This window comes from Fundulus heteroclitus, chromosome 4 (assembly GCF_011125445.2).
Source record: "Fundulus heteroclitus isolate FHET01 chromosome 4, MU-UCD_Fhet_4.1, whole genome shotgun sequence".
In the NCBI taxonomy this organism is placed as follows: domain Eukaryota; kingdom Metazoa; phylum Chordata; class Actinopteri; order Cyprinodontiformes; family Fundulidae; genus Fundulus; species Fundulus heteroclitus.
In genome coordinates this window covers 25,262,525-25,279,721 of record NC_046364.1, presented here as the reverse complement: position 1 = coordinate 25,279,721, position 17,197 = coordinate 25,262,525, and the positions used below count along the sequence as shown (strand labels likewise).

General features: G+C 40.3%; 1 protein-coding gene across 1 annotated transcript in view; it reads right to left on the bottom strand.

Moving 5' to 3' along the window:
- Positions 1-17,197, bottom strand: part of si:ch211-186j3.6 (neural-cadherin) — a 488,898-nt gene that overhangs the window by 150,526 nt on the left and 321,175 nt on the right. Inside the window, exon 27 of the mRNA XM_036135719.1 lies at positions 4,571-4,785. Within this exon, the coding sequence (XP_035991612.1) occupies positions 4,571-4,785 (215 nt within the window). The remainder of the gene's footprint in view (positions 1-4,570; positions 4,786-17,197) is intronic.

The window sequence follows — 17,197 nt, the reverse complement described above, 5'->3', positions numbered from 1 at the left end:
GTGCTCCTGCTCACCGTCTCCATTTACAAATAGCTACCCTTTGTTTTGTATCCAATGAAAACGGTTTCGTCTTTTCTTATATTTCCCCTGTTTATATTGTTTTACAGCATGAAGTAGTTTTTTACATATTTCTTTGCTAATTGTTGTCTGAGGTTGAGTTGCAATATAAAGTTATCAGATGTATTCATACGCTGCATAACAATACAGACACTTTTCCTCACTTTCTGACATTAAAGGAGATAGCTACACGTTTAACTCCTGCCAGCCAATAGGAGGCACACTTGCCTCACTACTCTTGTTGCCAGCCAGTTGCCAGGTCTGTTAGGTTACGTTGCCAGGTTAGCATTAGCAAACATTTAACTTACCTGTTCAAAAGGAAAATGGCAGCCCCCGTATGGCTTCTTAGCACATTTCCTTTCATAAAGGTAGAGTCGGCAATTTTTTCCGGAAATGCAAGTAGGAAATCCCCAAATCCATTTTTGAATAACTGCACATGCGCAAGACCATCTTACCTCGCTCTTCCACTCTTCAGGGGGATCATGTGAAAAAAAATTGCCCAAATCCACTGAGCACGTCCGAATGACTGGCATGTGGGGCAACCAACAGATAAGGTGACACCCCCATAACTTGAGGGAGAGAGGGGAGTGAGTTCAGGACCAAAACTCTGACAAATCCCTGCTATAGTTTTTACAGGCCTGCATTTTCCACAGAGATTGATTTTTTAACCTCCTTTTTCTGAATACAGAATGTATTTACTACTGTCAGGATGGAATGACCATTTCATCCAGTGTAACAAAAAGTGTTTCTCAGCAGGACTACCAACTATAGCTATACCTATTGTATTTTCTGTCACCATCAGCGACGGTCTGCACTGTGCGACCCCTCCCCTGCTTCATCCCACCTGCCTCACCGCTCCGCTGCAGTCAAGCTCCATAGTCACACCTGTTTCCTGGTCCTTTATAAGCTCACCACAGACAGCGAGACAGCAGCAGAACATCAGAAGCCTTACCCAATAGATGTCCAGCTTTTCTTTGATGACTCATTGCCCTGCTACGACCTTGACTTCACCTTGGTTGTGTTGAACATCTACCAAGCTTCTGATTTCTGGACTACAACCACATCACTGTTTAACAGCCAACAAGCCTTGCTTGCTGGTGTTTCTGACTTTCTCTGGTCACACGCGTACGACCCAAGCCTGTCCCCCGGACACGGATCAAGCCTCTGCCAATCTGCCTTACACCTGTGCCAGTGAATCAAGCCAGCACACCTCTGCTACAAGCTGCAGTCTCTTGTGATGTCACCAATAACATTAATGCTGCCCGCTGGCTTTGCCGAGGAACAAAGGAATCACACCACAGAACCAACAGCCCTGTCTGAATTCTGAACAGGTTAGTAGCTTTATTTATGAGCCTCGTCACAATCAGCCAGTGCTTTCCCATCTCCCACCCGTTTACCTTTTGAAATAAAGCAGTTAAAATGCACTCCTGCTCTGATTACATTTTCTCATGCTTGGTGCATTACCTTTTGGTTGATTGTTGTGAGATAACACTGAACAAGTTTGGAGAAACTGAGCTTTACAGATAAGAATACAGACATCATCCACATATGATATTTAGACCCATCGGTTTAAGGTGCTATTCTGTACATGCTACAGAATCTCAGAGCTGTTTAATTTTTATCTCATCGTTAAAATCCTGCATTTGCCATCTTATCTTGTCTGCACTTGGCTCCTTCACACATCTGAACACCATGACATGAACAGGTTCCAGTTCCATTTGGCTCTTGTTAGTGAAGTGGCAATTTTCTCAGTTCTAAGCATTTCTGTTATTCTCAGGACAAGGACAGAGCGATACCAAAAGACTCACACTAAGCTTTAAATGAGCGTTTGATAAAGGAGATTGTGTTTTAAGAATATAATAGTTATTACTATTTATGGCAGGTCTCTTTCTGTAAAAAGGGAGTTTTCCTCTTCACTGTCGCTTCATGCATGTTCAGTATGAGGGATTGCTGCAAAGCCATCAACAATGCAGACGACTGTCCACTGTGGCTCTACGCTCTTTCAGGAGGAGTGAATGCTGCTTGGAGAGACTTGATGCAATCTGCTGGATTTCCTTAGACAGGAATCTTCTCGAATTGAATTGGACTTTGTAAAGTTCCTCGACATGACATGTGTTGTGAATTCATACCAAATAAATAAGCACTGAACTGAAAACTGAACATGAATGAAAAAAACAACTTTGTTCAAAGCAATAATTCAGTCAATATCTTCCTAAAACTCAAAGATGATAGGAATACTTCTATACTTGCTGTACTGCAGTAGCATGAGGCTCCAGCACACCCGCAGCTCCCTGATGGATTTGTTACATGTACCAGGTCAACCTTGAAACAAGTTAATTAGAGCTCTAAATATATACAGCCTGGCTAATTACACGCTGCACATGGATTCCACTAACGACTCAACTAACCTAATCCTAAGTCTTTACGACCCAGTAAACCCCAAAAAACACCCTCTGAAACAAAACAAGGAAAGCAAAACGAAAGCATTGAGGAATTAACATAGCAAACCTGCTGGTAACATGCACCCAAACATCCAGACACACACACACACATCCTGGTCTCCCTGCGGACCTCCCCTCCCACACTTATTACTTTGGCAGTGATAGAACAACAGCATCTCTCCCCGGAGAGAGGACCGGAGCACGGAAAGGAATAGCAAGAGAGACGAGGAGGTGTTCGTCTATCAGATTAAAAAACTAAGTATACAAAGATCTATAACACTTCCTGCTCTCTTTTTATCTGTCTATAAATCCTGCTCTCTATTAAACAAGCTTTGTTCTCTTAAACGATCAAGAGCACAGCTGCAGTACGAAGAGAGGTCCATCATTTTACCCCGAGGGTTCCAAACGCCATCGTGACAAAACTATATTCATGCATGCTTTCTCATCTCTAACACCTACATTTGAAGAGTGAAAAATTATAAATAACATAAGAAAAGCAGGCATAAAGACTACACATGGAACATAGGTGAGGATTTCACATCTAGTCTCGCCACAACTCTTGGTGAACTGAAGTGATTTTCCATTGAAACGTTCAGCTTAATCTCAAATGTAAATCTACAAATGTAGCAGAATATAGGTTGAGGCGTCCTTCTGTAACTGCCAACATGTACTCTTCAGCATTCACTTCAAACAATGGTACAGACAATCAGCCATAAATCTTTGTGAAATATCTGGTTCAACGCATTATCTAGGCGAGGAGGAGTAGGATAAAATATGGGGATACAAGTTTTCCATCAGGCAACAGTGTAATATCACTCAATCATGAGTGTGGACCTTGTTTAAGGAGGTGTTATGTTTGCAGGGTTCTGGTATCCATGTTTCCAGAATCAACTTTTTAGAAATCTCACCCCGTTGTGTTTATTTAGAAATATAAAAGCAGGCGTTCAATATGAATTAAAGGCATGTTTGTACAGTCGGCGGGATTCGCAAATGGTCCCAACACAAAATCAAAGGAAGGAAGGAAGGAAGGATTCAAGAAAGGAAAAGAGAAACAAACAAAGAGAAAGAAAGAACATAAAGAAGAAGGTAGGGAGGAAGGCAGGATGGAAGGAAGAAAGGAAGGATAAGTAGACAAAAATAATACACAAATAAGGAAGAAAAAACAGAGAGGAAGGCAGAAAAAAAAGAAGAAATTAAGACATAAGGATGGAATGAAGAAATGACAGAAGGAAGGAGGGAGGGAAGAAAAAAATATACATGTGGAAAGAAAGGACATATGGAAAGAAGGGAGGGAGGAAGGATGGAAAAAAGAAGAAAATAAAGGAAAGCACAAGGAAGGAAGGAAGGAAGGAAGGAAGGAAGGAAGGAAGGAAGGAAAGAAGGAAGGAAGGAAGGAAGGAAGGAAGGAAGGAAGGAAGGAAGGAAGGAAGGAAGGAAGGAAGGAATTTAAAACAAACCAATACATGACCCTAACTGAGCAGATAATTGGATGTTCATCCCTTTAGATGAACTGCATAATACAATAAATTTCCAGCAACTTCACAGGACTTTCACTGCATCCACTGAACAATTCTGAACGGTACATTTTAAAGTTCAGACCTGACCACCTAGAGAGAGGGAACTAAACGAAAGCAAAAATATTTACACCATATATGCAAAAGAAGGAATGTAATGAAGATAATGCATCAGACACTTTGACCTGACCCTAATGCATTGGTATCACTGAGGTACAGTATCTCAACCAGCGTCTCAGCTACAGTATTTACCTCACTTAAATGGCCATAAGCTCCCATCTTGATGTCATTTTAACAAAAAGTCACATCATACTGTCAAGTCTTGCAAAGTAGGAGGCCGACGCTAAGTAAAAGGCTTTGACATACTGTATATTTGATTTAAGAACCGTCAGCATGCAGTTCCCTATAAAGTGAGGAATGTCATATTTCTCTTACATCTGGCAGACTTCCTGCTCTAATTTTATTCTGAGTGCATTTAGCTTGCCCTGAAGTGTTTTATGAATAAAAGGGTAAAAGCATTTCCTTTCTTTATTCAGCTAAAGTGTTTTTGCCTCATACCTATGGCCATGAAGTCCTCACGGTCCCAGGCCTGCAGCTGTGCAAGTGGGCCGCTGTACAGCAGCAGTCCATCAGCCACGTCTGTGATAAACTCCAGCGACACATGGCTCTCAAAACAGGGCATCATAGGAGGAAACCAAGCATAGCCATTGCCATGGAAACTGTGCTTGTTCTGCTGGCATTCAGGTCCTTCAAACTGAGCAGGGCACTGGCACCTTGGGAAGAGGAGGAAATCAAGAGATGAAATTACATAAATTAGTAAATGCAATAAATGGGTAATTTGGCTTTTAGTGACATTTCCAGAGATTCTGGTTATGTAACTTAAAAGCATGATTCTCCTCGCCGTTTTCGAATCCCATTCTAACATTTTTATTTTTTTTTTCAAAGTGTTTTGCAGCATATTAGCCCTGACTGTCTGCAAGTCACAGTTTGCTTCCCCCTTTCAGGCAACGCTCCCTTTCGACGATCACTCACACGCCGTATGTTTCACAGATGCAGATGTTCTCATTAGTGGCAAAGCCGCAGGGGGGAAATCACTGGATCACTAGGAAACTCCTCTCGCAACATTTTCACACATTCAAGGTCTCGTTTATACCGTTTCCCCCATCAAAACACACCCCTTACCTTTTCTCTGCAGAAACATCCCATGCTTGTTTCAGAGGCTCTTTGAGTTTCAATCAGCTAATTTGATCCCCTCAAATCAGCTGACCCTCTTTGACTTGATTGGGTTTTTGAAAAAGCAGAATAACCCAACAAAATGTAAAATATGCTGTTTGCATTAGCACGTTCAAAGGATTTTAAGCCATTGATCATCAAACAGCCGTTTCCAGTCGCACGCATCCTATTAGTTGCAAACTACAGACACCCCCATGCAGGAATAATGTGCAACGCAGAGCAAAAGGTTATTAACTGCAGTGCCAAGCGAGCGCGCTCTCCCATCACAGAGAGGAGAGTGTGACATCGATGAGAGGACGGGCTGCTGCGTGCTTGAAAGTGTCGCCGTCCCTGCTTCCTGAACCCTGCTCACTAACAGCTGAACTCCTGAAACGGTAAGCTGGTGGAAGGAAATAATTAGCTGCCGCACCAGTGGGTGCTAAAGCTAAGTCAATGAGTGGATATAAGCAGCGCCGGAGCTAGAAAGAAATCAGTATAAAAGAGGCGAGCGGTAATTAGCTGCGGTCTCTGACACGTTGCTAAGCTGGAAAGTTGTTTCAAAAAAAGTGCAGCCGGAGTAAAATGCAGATACGAAATATTACCTGGTGAAATATTTGCTAAATGCTTCAGCAGGACGTGCAGTGCTCGCATTGGTCTTCATGGACTTATCTTGACGAACGCAAACTTCTGTTGGCTACGCTTTCCAAAAAGGCTCTCCATATAGATGGGTATTCATTAGTTTATAAATATGTTATAAATAAATCTAAACACTTTATAACTCCTTCATATGTGTTTATTATACATTAATTAAGGGCGAGCAAGAGACAAAACTGACGGGTTTGTGCTTACAAGGTAGTAACTATTTTAATATAAGGAACTCTAGATGAAGTATATAGCTGAATAGATTAGGCTCACTTTTTGGCAAGAAACCGGTCACCCATAGTTAAAGTATGATAAACACTTATGAATAAGTTATAAAGCGTTTACAGATTAATTAATAACATATCTAAAGACTATTATTAATTCATACGAATTAAAGTATGCTTTACTTTAAAAAAAAAAAAAAAAAAAAAAAAAAATATATATATATATATATATATATATATATATACATATATATATACACACATATATATATATATATATATATATATATATATATATATATATATATATATATATATATATATATATACAACCCAACCCATAAAGCATACTTTAATTCGTATGAATATGTTGTCTTTGCATTTGACAAACTAAGGCTGAATCACATTACCAAATGAAGTACCCTGGAGTTACAGTGTCAGCACATGAAGCTGTGCTAAACAGTCTCTTTCAGGGGTATTAAGCTCCTGCCCTGTTGCAAGCAAAGTGTAAGACTCTGGAATGATCTGGAAATTTAAAACCCTTTTCCAGGCTTTAAACTGTATGAATGTGGATATAAACAGTATGCAAAAAATACAAAGAAATTATTGTTGTTGGTGTGAAAGCTCAGGATTAGATGTGTGTGAGAGAGTGAAAACATTAATAAAACTTGTGAATTTATTAAAATGTAAAAATAGTATTACTTTATATGTAAATGCTTAATACCATGTCTATCTTTGTTTAAGAGGCAAAAAAAAAAAATCGGCATGAAAACAGGTATTTATTTTCACATTTGTTTACACATTATGTAAACATCAAGGCGTTATGATCAGCAATTTAGCCATTATTATTATTCTAATTGGTCTGATGTAATACTCTGATCCGAAATGTTATGTTTTCATCAGCTGTAAACAGGAAATCAACAGAAATTAAGGCTTGAAAACATGGGTCTGTCTGGAATTAATCAATCCAGATATACTGATTTTGACAAACGTTTCAATAAAATGACAAAAAACATCAGCAATGACCTCAGAGACGCAAATGTTACAGTCAAACGTTCTGGCAGGGTCTATAAGGCCATCTCCAACCCACTGAGGTCCATCAAACCCAGTTTAAAATGAACAGTTTCTCTGTCATTTGTCGCGTATCCCAGCACCAAAACCATATGTCATCTGTTGATCATGGTGATGATATTATTATTTGATATAGCTGATGAAAATCTGTACACTACCATGAAGGAAAGCTGCAAACTGCCAGTGTCCCAGAACAAAACTTTGGAGTTTGATGATTGGAAATAAACTAAGACAATTTCCTGTTTCAAAAAATATAGATTACACACCTACTTCACACTCAATTCAGAGACGTAAGGCATTTCTTCAAATTGACTTTTCAGCTTGTATGAGACAGATTTTTCAAACTGAAACTTATTTTCCAGTTAGTCAGTATTATCCTGCACACACACACACACACACACACACACACACACACACACACACACACACACACACACACACACACACACGGTCTCATCGGTTTTCTCTAGACAGCTCATTTCTCATCCAAATGCTCCTTACTTCAGTCCCATGCTCATTTTCCCCGTCTTCTTTCTTCACACTGGAAAGAGGAGACTTCCAGAGCACAAACACAGAAAGTTATCCGTGACTTCAGCGGCATACTACACAGACCTTCACTTCAAGAGTACAAAAGCACATTACTCAGAAAAATGACTGCTTAACATATCAAAATAGATCCTTTTTTGCTGCTTCGTGGCATTTGTTTATGGAGCCAGTGTAGCCAGTATTTGATCCTTTCAACCAGTCTGAGTGGATCTCTGAGAAGCTCCTGGTAAGCTGTTGTCTCATCTGTGAGCTCAGGGTGGGACATAGAATATCATAGCAACCCAGCCTACATTAAACATTTCACCAAAACAACTGCGTTCATGTGCAATTTTGATGACAGTTCTAGCAAGATATATATACGAAACAAATATTTTTGTTTCGTCTCAGAAAGACGGAAGGAAGTGACGTTTCCTACCTACGTCACTGAGTTACTCCGAGATAATAATATACATATTATCTACACTTCCTGAAAGAATAATATGAACATATTATGCATTCTTTTGCTAGAAATGTCATCAAACTGTAACGAATAGCAGATCCTGTCTTATTAAATTAAATTAAATTAAATATTAAATTAAATTAAATATTTAATTTCCCTCTATAAGCATGGCGGATGGTCTGAGAGTACGTGGCCTGCTTTAGTCAGCATTCACGCTCTAGAACACGTAACACTGAAACCTTCGGCACGACTAATAAAGGAAATATTGTCTACCTTCCCTGAACAAAGATTATGCATACTTTTGTAAAATGCTTTGAGATGACACCTGTTGTGAATTGGCACTATATGAATAAAATTTAAGTGAATTGAGTTGAATAGAATAATTTTAGCTACAGATGTCATCAAAATACATAGAACTGTGATGTGTTTTTTTTTTTTATGAAAGCAGAAGTTAGTGCAGGTCAGTGACATATACGGCGTCGTTGGCAATGGCAACCAGCATAACAACGCAGCTGTCTCACGTCTTCCTGAGAACGTACTGTAAAATCCTCTGCAAAACTAATGAAGAAAAGATCGTCTTCCTTTCCTGAGCGAAGATTCTAAATAAATGATGCACATGTTTTGCCATAGTTGTCATCAAAATGCTTAAAGCTGCAGATGTTTTGCTTCAATGTTGTTTGTTGTCGACCGGAATCTGGGATAAACTCAATGACGTAAATAGGAAATGACACTTCCTCCCGTCTTTCTGAGACAGAACACGAAACTAATGAATGAAAGATAGCCTACCTTCCCTGGTCAAAGATTATGAAAGTAATATACACACTTCTCGTCAAATAATGACGAGAAGGGGGTCCCCCGTGCCTCAACCTGTGACTCTGAGGAAAGCGGACCAAGCGTCAACATATGATCAGTAGGGAGGGAGGATGTGTTGCAAAAACATGACTGTTCCTCTAAATCAGCCTTAGGTATGCATGTGTGTGTTTGTGCTTGCTTGGCCTATGTATCCCCCTGTAATGGACTGCTAACGTGTCCAGGACATACCTCGCCTCGTGCCCAAAGGCACCAGCAACCCCCACATCTCCCCCACCCCAAACTCTGCATGGACTAGGGGGTACAGAGGGTGGACAGTTTTTGTGTTAGTTAAAACCAAAAATGCAATGACCTATCACTTTAAAGGTGCATAGCCATGTTTTTTGAAATTCTTTTTATTTTTATTTCAGTAGCTCCCTAAGGAGGTTTTATGAAACATTATCACATCCTGCTGTTTAGGCTTGTTGTGCTATGTGTTTGCTCAATTTGTTAGTAATACACCAATATGCAGGTCAGTAGGCTATTTGGGGTTAAGTGCCTTGCCCATGGGCATATCAACAAGGGGAGGCTGGAATCGAACCCACAACCATCTGATTGCAAGACGACTACTCGAAGAGGGAAACACTGGAATGTCTCTGGGAATACAGTATGAATGTTGCTGTTCACTGAAGCAGACGTTAAACCTGCCGAGGCTCAGATGTGACCCCAGAGTTAATCAATGTGAGTAAATGTTCTGATATTAAGGCTCTTGAAGTTGCTGCAGATCAGTGTATTCAATTAATAACGGTTGGTTGTCGATCGCGCCGAGCTGACGCTTTACTGCGAGGCATTGTAGAGGGTCAGGCTCGGTCCGGCATTATTTCATTCTGTTTTAATAATTAAGCAAACGGGCATTATGACAGTACTGTGATACTGCCGGTAGATGGCGCCACGTCTGTTAATATCTGGTCATCTCACCGGTGCTGGGGCTAATTTTATCAACAAAACCGACCATCAAAACATTATCAGGATGGAGGCTTGGTGCATATAACTTTATGTTATCATGATCAAGCAGTTTTTGGTCTTTTTTCTTAATAAGGATATAACATGGCTATATACCTTTAAACCAGTTTACTCACTGTACAATGGGTTTTGTGTACCAAAGCACTCCCACTGAGAGTGGTTATAAAGTTGTTGAGTTTATCAGACCACTATATAAAAAAAATAAATAATTCACATATTCTTCAGACAAAACAATAACTGGCCGAAGAAATCTCCCTGGATGTCCAGAATCTGGACGGAAGTATAATCAGAGAGCCATGGGAAACATTCCTGCCTGCGTTTCCATTTCTGTAATGTCACTCTAATTCTCGGTGCTCAATCTGAGGCAGTTTTGGATGAAACCTTCCAATCCTCTTATGGCAGCTGTGTTTTGCTCTTTCGTTGTCTGCTGGGGATTGGTTTTAGAGTTGGAGTGGGTGCTGTAATCCCGGCCCCCCCCCCCTCAGCTGTCTTGCTTCTGAAATCTCATTATTAATCCCGGCGCATTGATTATCTGCATGTTCTTGCTTCAAATGTGACCTGTAATCTGTACGTATGTGTCGGGGCGTGGTCATATCTGAAAGCCTGTGAAGCAGAAAACTATCCCGCAGCAATTTCTATCTTTTTATTAATTCTTATCTGTTTCTGTTATCCCCCCCACCACTATTCTCCACCCTGGCACTATGTTTTTCTTTACCTTTTATCTTTACTCTCATTTTCGTCCTTATCATATATTGTCATCAGTTTCTTGCGGTCTTTGTCTGCAGAAACATTTTTCCACCTTTCTACTTCTCACCTCACCGTCCTCTTCTTTCTCAATATCCCCCAAACCTTGTTTTCTTTTCTTCCTACCTTTCAGTTATCCTCCTTCTGACATGCTTATCTAGTCTTGCTTAAATTTCTCTTTATTTGTTCCTCCCTTCCACGTTCTAAGTTCATTTTCTGCGCTTGTGATATCCCACATTTGATCTAGTCTCCTCTTCCACGCCTGCGGGATCACACGGCGGTTCCTGCGGGGCTCAGGTTCTCCAGAGTGATTGAAAGGGTGACAATACTGCAGCAGCTGGGACCCAGGGTTGTCAGTCTCACCTGTTTTGCCTTGATCTCTCCCTGACATCTGTTAGGCTGAGGCTTCATGAAGCAATATTTCCCACTTTCCTATTGAAGGCATGGCTTATAAAATAGATTTGTTTTGTACCGCCTGCCAAAGAGTGAAAGCCTAAAACTTTTTTTTTTTTTTTTTTTTTGGATCTTGTTTTCTTAAATTAAACCTCAGATGCAGAGGCAATGAAATGTGATTGTAGAAGTGGAAAATCCTTTGAAGGTCAACATGTTTTATACATGTGGGGGAAAAGAAAATCCTAAGAACAATTTAATACTGGCCACAGTGACTTCTTCCTCTCCGGGGAGCGGTGAACCCAGACATCAGAATTTCCCAGGTGTCCCCTGACTGATACTTTCAAATGTTTAGATCTGTGCTCCATCCCTTGGATCTCACTGTCTCAACTCCTCGGGTTAAAACTGTCAGGGAAGCAGTCACACTTGGGAAATTCAAGTAGTATAAATAAACAAACCACAAAATCTAAGGAAAACTTTTGTAAATGTATTATGAGGATAACATTTCTGGGAAGGAATAAATGAGACCAACAGCCCAAATCTATTCATTTTGAAACCAGTTTAAACCTCATGTCTTTAGTCTTGTGTGAACTGCTTGAGGTCTTCAGAAGGCAGACTGTAGCAGCTTATGGTCTCGAAGGAATATGAAATCGTTCATCTCTCTGTGCAAAATACTTTACAAGTGGAGGGAAATCCAACCAAAATGTCTAGGTTTGGCAGTCCAAGCAAGTTCACCCAAAACACAGCCTGCAAGATACTATAACAAGTCTCCGAAAGCCTAAAATATCTGCATAGGAGGATCGTGCTACTGCTGGTGTAAAAGAGGATGCACATACAATCTGCAGATTTCACAAAATGTTACTTTTTTTTCATGTCCTGTCTGGCAGGCTTCACAAGTGGAGCCTTACTGCTTTCAACATAGTGTTCCACTTGATTTATATATACAAAAAGCTTTATTAGATTTTACTCTGGGACAATTTAACGTTCAACGGACACAGAAACAGGAAGGTAGAAGAGAAAAAAATGAGACAAAATGCTAAAAGGGATAAATGGTGTCAAAAATAGAGGAGAGGAAAGGGAGAGAACAAAATAGCATCCTCTGAGTCTGCTTCTACATCTGCGTAGAGAGATATAAAAAGAACAACAAAACCAACCAACAAAGTATTACAGGTACAAACCACCAACAGATGTATAAAGCGACAGCTAAAGCTAATAATAGGGGTTTCTGTACAAAGGTGAATCTGTAAGCACCTAAATCCAAGGACCTGTAGGTGTTTGGGAGAGTGAACTTGTGTGTTAAACTATGTAAGCTTTATCCATAAGGAAATTGCTCAATAATGGCAATAGTGGCAGACGGCAGGGGAACCAGAACCCCAGACACCCAAAAGGCCCCCCAAAGCAAAGATGCCCAAGAGGGGCCAACAAGTTTAACATATTAACAGGTGACATAGAAGGCCGACACCTTTGCTCACTCACAGATACATGATGGCAAGACTGAAGTTTGCCACAGAGAGCACAGATTAAGACCAGTGCCCGTATTCACAAAGAATCCTACGACTAAAATTAGCTCTTAGTAATTTCATTTTAGGAAAACCTTAGAATTTCCTGAATTCTAAGACTTTACATATGATTTACTCTTGGTAAGATAAAAGTTATACACAAAGCATATTAGTCCTTAATTAAGGGAGCTCCTAAATTGATAAAATATAAGGAGTAGCGAGGAGAACATTTAGCAAGCCTAAGCGTGTCTTCAGCAGGGAAGATGGTAGAAACAGAGAGAGCTGATTGGCTGATCCACCACCTAAACAGTGGAGGAAATGAGCACATAAACTTATTTAACAATAATGCAATTGTAAATATGTAGATAATATAAACTTTATCATTTCCATAGGGGGAAATTAGTTAGTTTCAGAGGCCCGACGAGTTAAAGACACAGCTCTAGTAATATAGTTCTGTGGACGATGAATAAATATTAGGAAAAATATTGAAAATCATGAATAGAAAGGGAAGAAATTTACAAAGAATGTATATAAAAGAGGTGTGAAAGTATTTTCTGGATTGCATGATCATGGCAGTAGCCTAAATGGTCATTTAGTAGTTCGCTTGTGTGTCCAGCTCCTCATTTTTACAGAGCACTCACTTTCCAGGCTGGTGCGTAAAAGTACCAAGACGCACAGAAAAAAAAGATGCATCTATCTGCAACAATACACTTCAAAGTGTATTTGCGCTGTGATCCAAAGAACAATTTACCTTTCATTACTCCTCTATTCTCCTCCCAGAGCTCACCGGACAGATGCGTTGTTGTTCATTTTTTTCCCCCATCTTTTTTTTATAATTTTAAGTCAGTCATTTTGCCAAATATGACCACTTTATACAAGCAGGCGATCCAAGTAAGATGCTGAGTTACAATTAATATCAAATAGATGAAGTTGCAAAATGGCGAGTAAAATTTTATGTTGCGTGACAATTAATTCATTTAGCTACATTTGAATCTTAATCCAGTCTAATTGGTTAATTTTTCTCCTTTGATAGGAGCGCATTGTTTTTTTTCTTATACTATCAACCAATCACAGCTCTTAAAAGACAGCGTCACACCTTGCAACGGGATCAACCACACCTCCTCACTACGGTGAACATTTCTGTTGCCTCCATACTCAGAGTCGCTCTCAGCAGCAGCTGAATCACTCTTCAATAAGTAAAGCAGGAGAAGAAGAATACATTTCAAAATAGATTAGATAAATTCCAATCTGTCTATTCAATAGATAGATTGGAATTTTTATAGTACTGTTTTTATGTGTGAATGTAATGTGAAAGCCATAGTTTGGATTATGCAGCAGCCAGAGTCTGTACCCAAGACAAATTTCCTATTCTATATCTATTTCTATCTATTAATATACTTTGGATATCTCTTTTAATATAAATAGAGTAGCATATTTACTGTGGTGCCCTAATTCTTTTCATACAATTATATGGACAGGTACATTCAATAAGAGAAAATAATAAATGTTTACATCTGCATTGAGAGCTTGCCATATCTAAAGGTGATGGTTTAAACATCTTAACATTATTAATGTAAAATGTCAGATCCTGTAGGGAAACATCTGAAAGTAGAGGGCTGGGGAGTTTTCATTTTTATTCCAGCTCTTACTGTATGTTTTTCAAGGCTGGACTATTTGAATAATTTAGAATCCAAAGTTGCTTCAAATACGTGTTGTGTTTTAAAACCTTGCTATTTGGAGGTAATAGATTAAATTTAAAGAACATTTCCCGATTTTCATTTTCACACACCTATCATTCCCACCAGATGACCCCGTCTTCACTCTTTAATTCATAACAATCCTTGGCTTTGAAGACAGTTTTAGTGTTATAGCAGCTAATAGGGCTAGACTGAAGAATAAAATGCAATTCATGATGTGACACCAGTTTTTTTTTTCTTTATCTACAGACTTTAATAAATAAGTCATAGACTAAAGTTATGAGGAAGATTTGAAACTCACATGTCATGTTTGTCGGGCTCACTGAGTGGGGACCTCCAGCAGGAAACTGAAGAGGTATGCAGCTGAGTGTAAAAAAGCCGGGAGAAACATCAGCTCCTTTATGTCCAGAAAAGCATTCCCCCTGAAGATGGGAATGTGTGAATGCAACATGTGAGTTTAAGTGTGTCAGGCTGTTTATGAGTTGGGTGTAGAACATGGTAATCGATCGATAGCGGCAGCAGCAGCATCTTTATTCATGTGGGCATTTCAGCAATCTGTTGGGATGAAGATACGGCAGAGTTGAAAGGCTACGTTTCCAGCCCACACCTATCACTATGCGCTGTGTATAAGGCTCCAAAATAAAGGAAATACACATTGAATGAAACCAAGGATGGGTGGAGCTAGAATGAGTCGCCAGGGTACGACTGCACACCTTTAGAACCTGATTGGACACCTCAGGTGCCACCGGAGTTGACTGACAGGTCACTGCAGCTCTGGGGCTATCCAAATATTCGACATTTGGATACAATCAAGACAAACATACTTCTTTTAGTCAAAATCAACATTAACTGACCCACTTTCGTCTTCCCAAATTGTCGCACAAACAGTAGCGGTGTAACGTTCACAGCATCTCCTGCGACTCTTTGTCTCTGCTACTGACGTCTGCAGTGCTGCTCTGGCAATTATCCACTGATTGCCTGTAACTGTGACTGCTCTGATTTCTGGCGCTGTCACACCTGTGTGTTTAAATCTGTATCTATCTGAGTTCAGGCGCCAGATTCTCGAAAACCCTTACGTGAGTAGACCTTCCAGCATTCCTTGACTGCCTTCCCGTAAGTGACGCAGACTGTTCTTTGGATTCCTGCCTTTTTTGCTTCGCCCTTGTTGGGCTCTCCTGTTGGTTCTCGGATTCTGGACATCGACCTGTGTTTGTTACCTGACTGTCTCTTTGCTTAGCCCTTCTGTACCTCAGCCTGTTGAATTGACTCTGGAGATCTGGACCCAGGACAGGACCGTGGACACACCTGTTGGATTCTCCTACTGGTACATCTGCCTGCCTCTGACTACCTGTATATGACAAAGGACTGTCTCTGGATTTCCACCCCTGCATCTAGCCATACAAGAGAATCAGGTTCTGCCAGCAGAATATTCTGCAGGTCACTTCTGGGATCTTTCATTGGATTCTGTGCCACACCCTTGTTACGGCCAGACAAGATCCAAACAAGGTTAGTGGCTTTGTGATTTCACATCACTCCTCCCACTGTGGAGACAACCGCCACTAACCTGTCCCTCTCCTTTTCAGAGGTTCCAGTACCAGTTCCAGATGTTTTCTGCACTGGCTACACCTGCTCCTTTAATAAAAATCTTAAAACGTCACTCAGTGTCTGTCGAATTATGGATGCCCAACCCTATAGTCCTTCACACACAGGAAGTGAGAGTAGGCCGATATCTGCTCAATCCTGTTTACAGCACAAACTCTTTTTATGAATGCGCACTCGGGGATGGCATTATTTTGTGCCGTTACGCACTGTTTTTAATTATGTAATGTTTAATAAACGACTCTTGGTCTATTACACCTTGTCCAGTGAATATAAGCTGAAACCGCTGGAATTAGGACAATGGCACTGTAACGATCTGTCATTAGCTTGCAGGGCAATCCTAAAGTTACACAAAACACTATTAAATTGACATTAATCATCCCTCTTGATGATGTACTAGCGCTCGTAGCACTATTGAATGATAAAACGAACTGTAGTTACTTTTACTTTGTAGTACTAATTTTATCCAGAAAACGAATAGCGCTAATGCTAGTGGACATGTGGCGATAATTAAAAAAGACTTTCAACCTCTTTTTGGTCATAATAAGCGGACCGAACAACACAAACATTAATATCCCATAGGTGTATAAAACCCTAATGGAAATAAAGTTTGTAATAACCCTAGAACACAGTGAAACATATCAGCATAGCATGGATTCAAGGAAGCTAGCAGAAGCTATGCCGGTTAGCTCGATCAAGCTTTAAAACAGTAAAAACACATTAAGTAAACCATTTTAAATTATTATTCCCCTACAACTCTCTCTATAATTTATCTGCCAAACCTCTTTCTTTATCTTGTTGTGGCGACGGGCATCTGGTTGCAGTGAATTACTCCAGGGTGAAACTGGTTCTTTGGCCAGGGGCGAGGAACCTGCTGGCTCAGATGGGAAAAGGTCCTGGTTTGTGAAGCGGGCTCCGAGGGTCTGCGTTCGGACTGTGAACACAGGGACCTACGCAGGAAACCACTCCACGCAGCCACGCCTCATATTTCCGACAACAGTTAGCTTGGTAGACCTGCAGATGTTTGTGAGTCTCTGCACCCCATGGGTGGTTTGTCTCTCAAGTGTACAACTCCTCTCTCCTCGAGGGTCCACAGACAAAGAGGGGGATACTGTAAGTGGCTTGGTACATACTAGTGTTGGCCTGTAAAAGGCTCACATTTCAATGGTTTTAAACTTACAGTCTGATTTATCCTCTATGGCTGATTGCACAACGTTGGTTTGGTCCGGTCTGTACTCTGTAGTAGGTGTGGGTATGTTGGGTATGTAAAAAAACCTGTACTCTACTTCCTAGTAAATAAAATATAATGA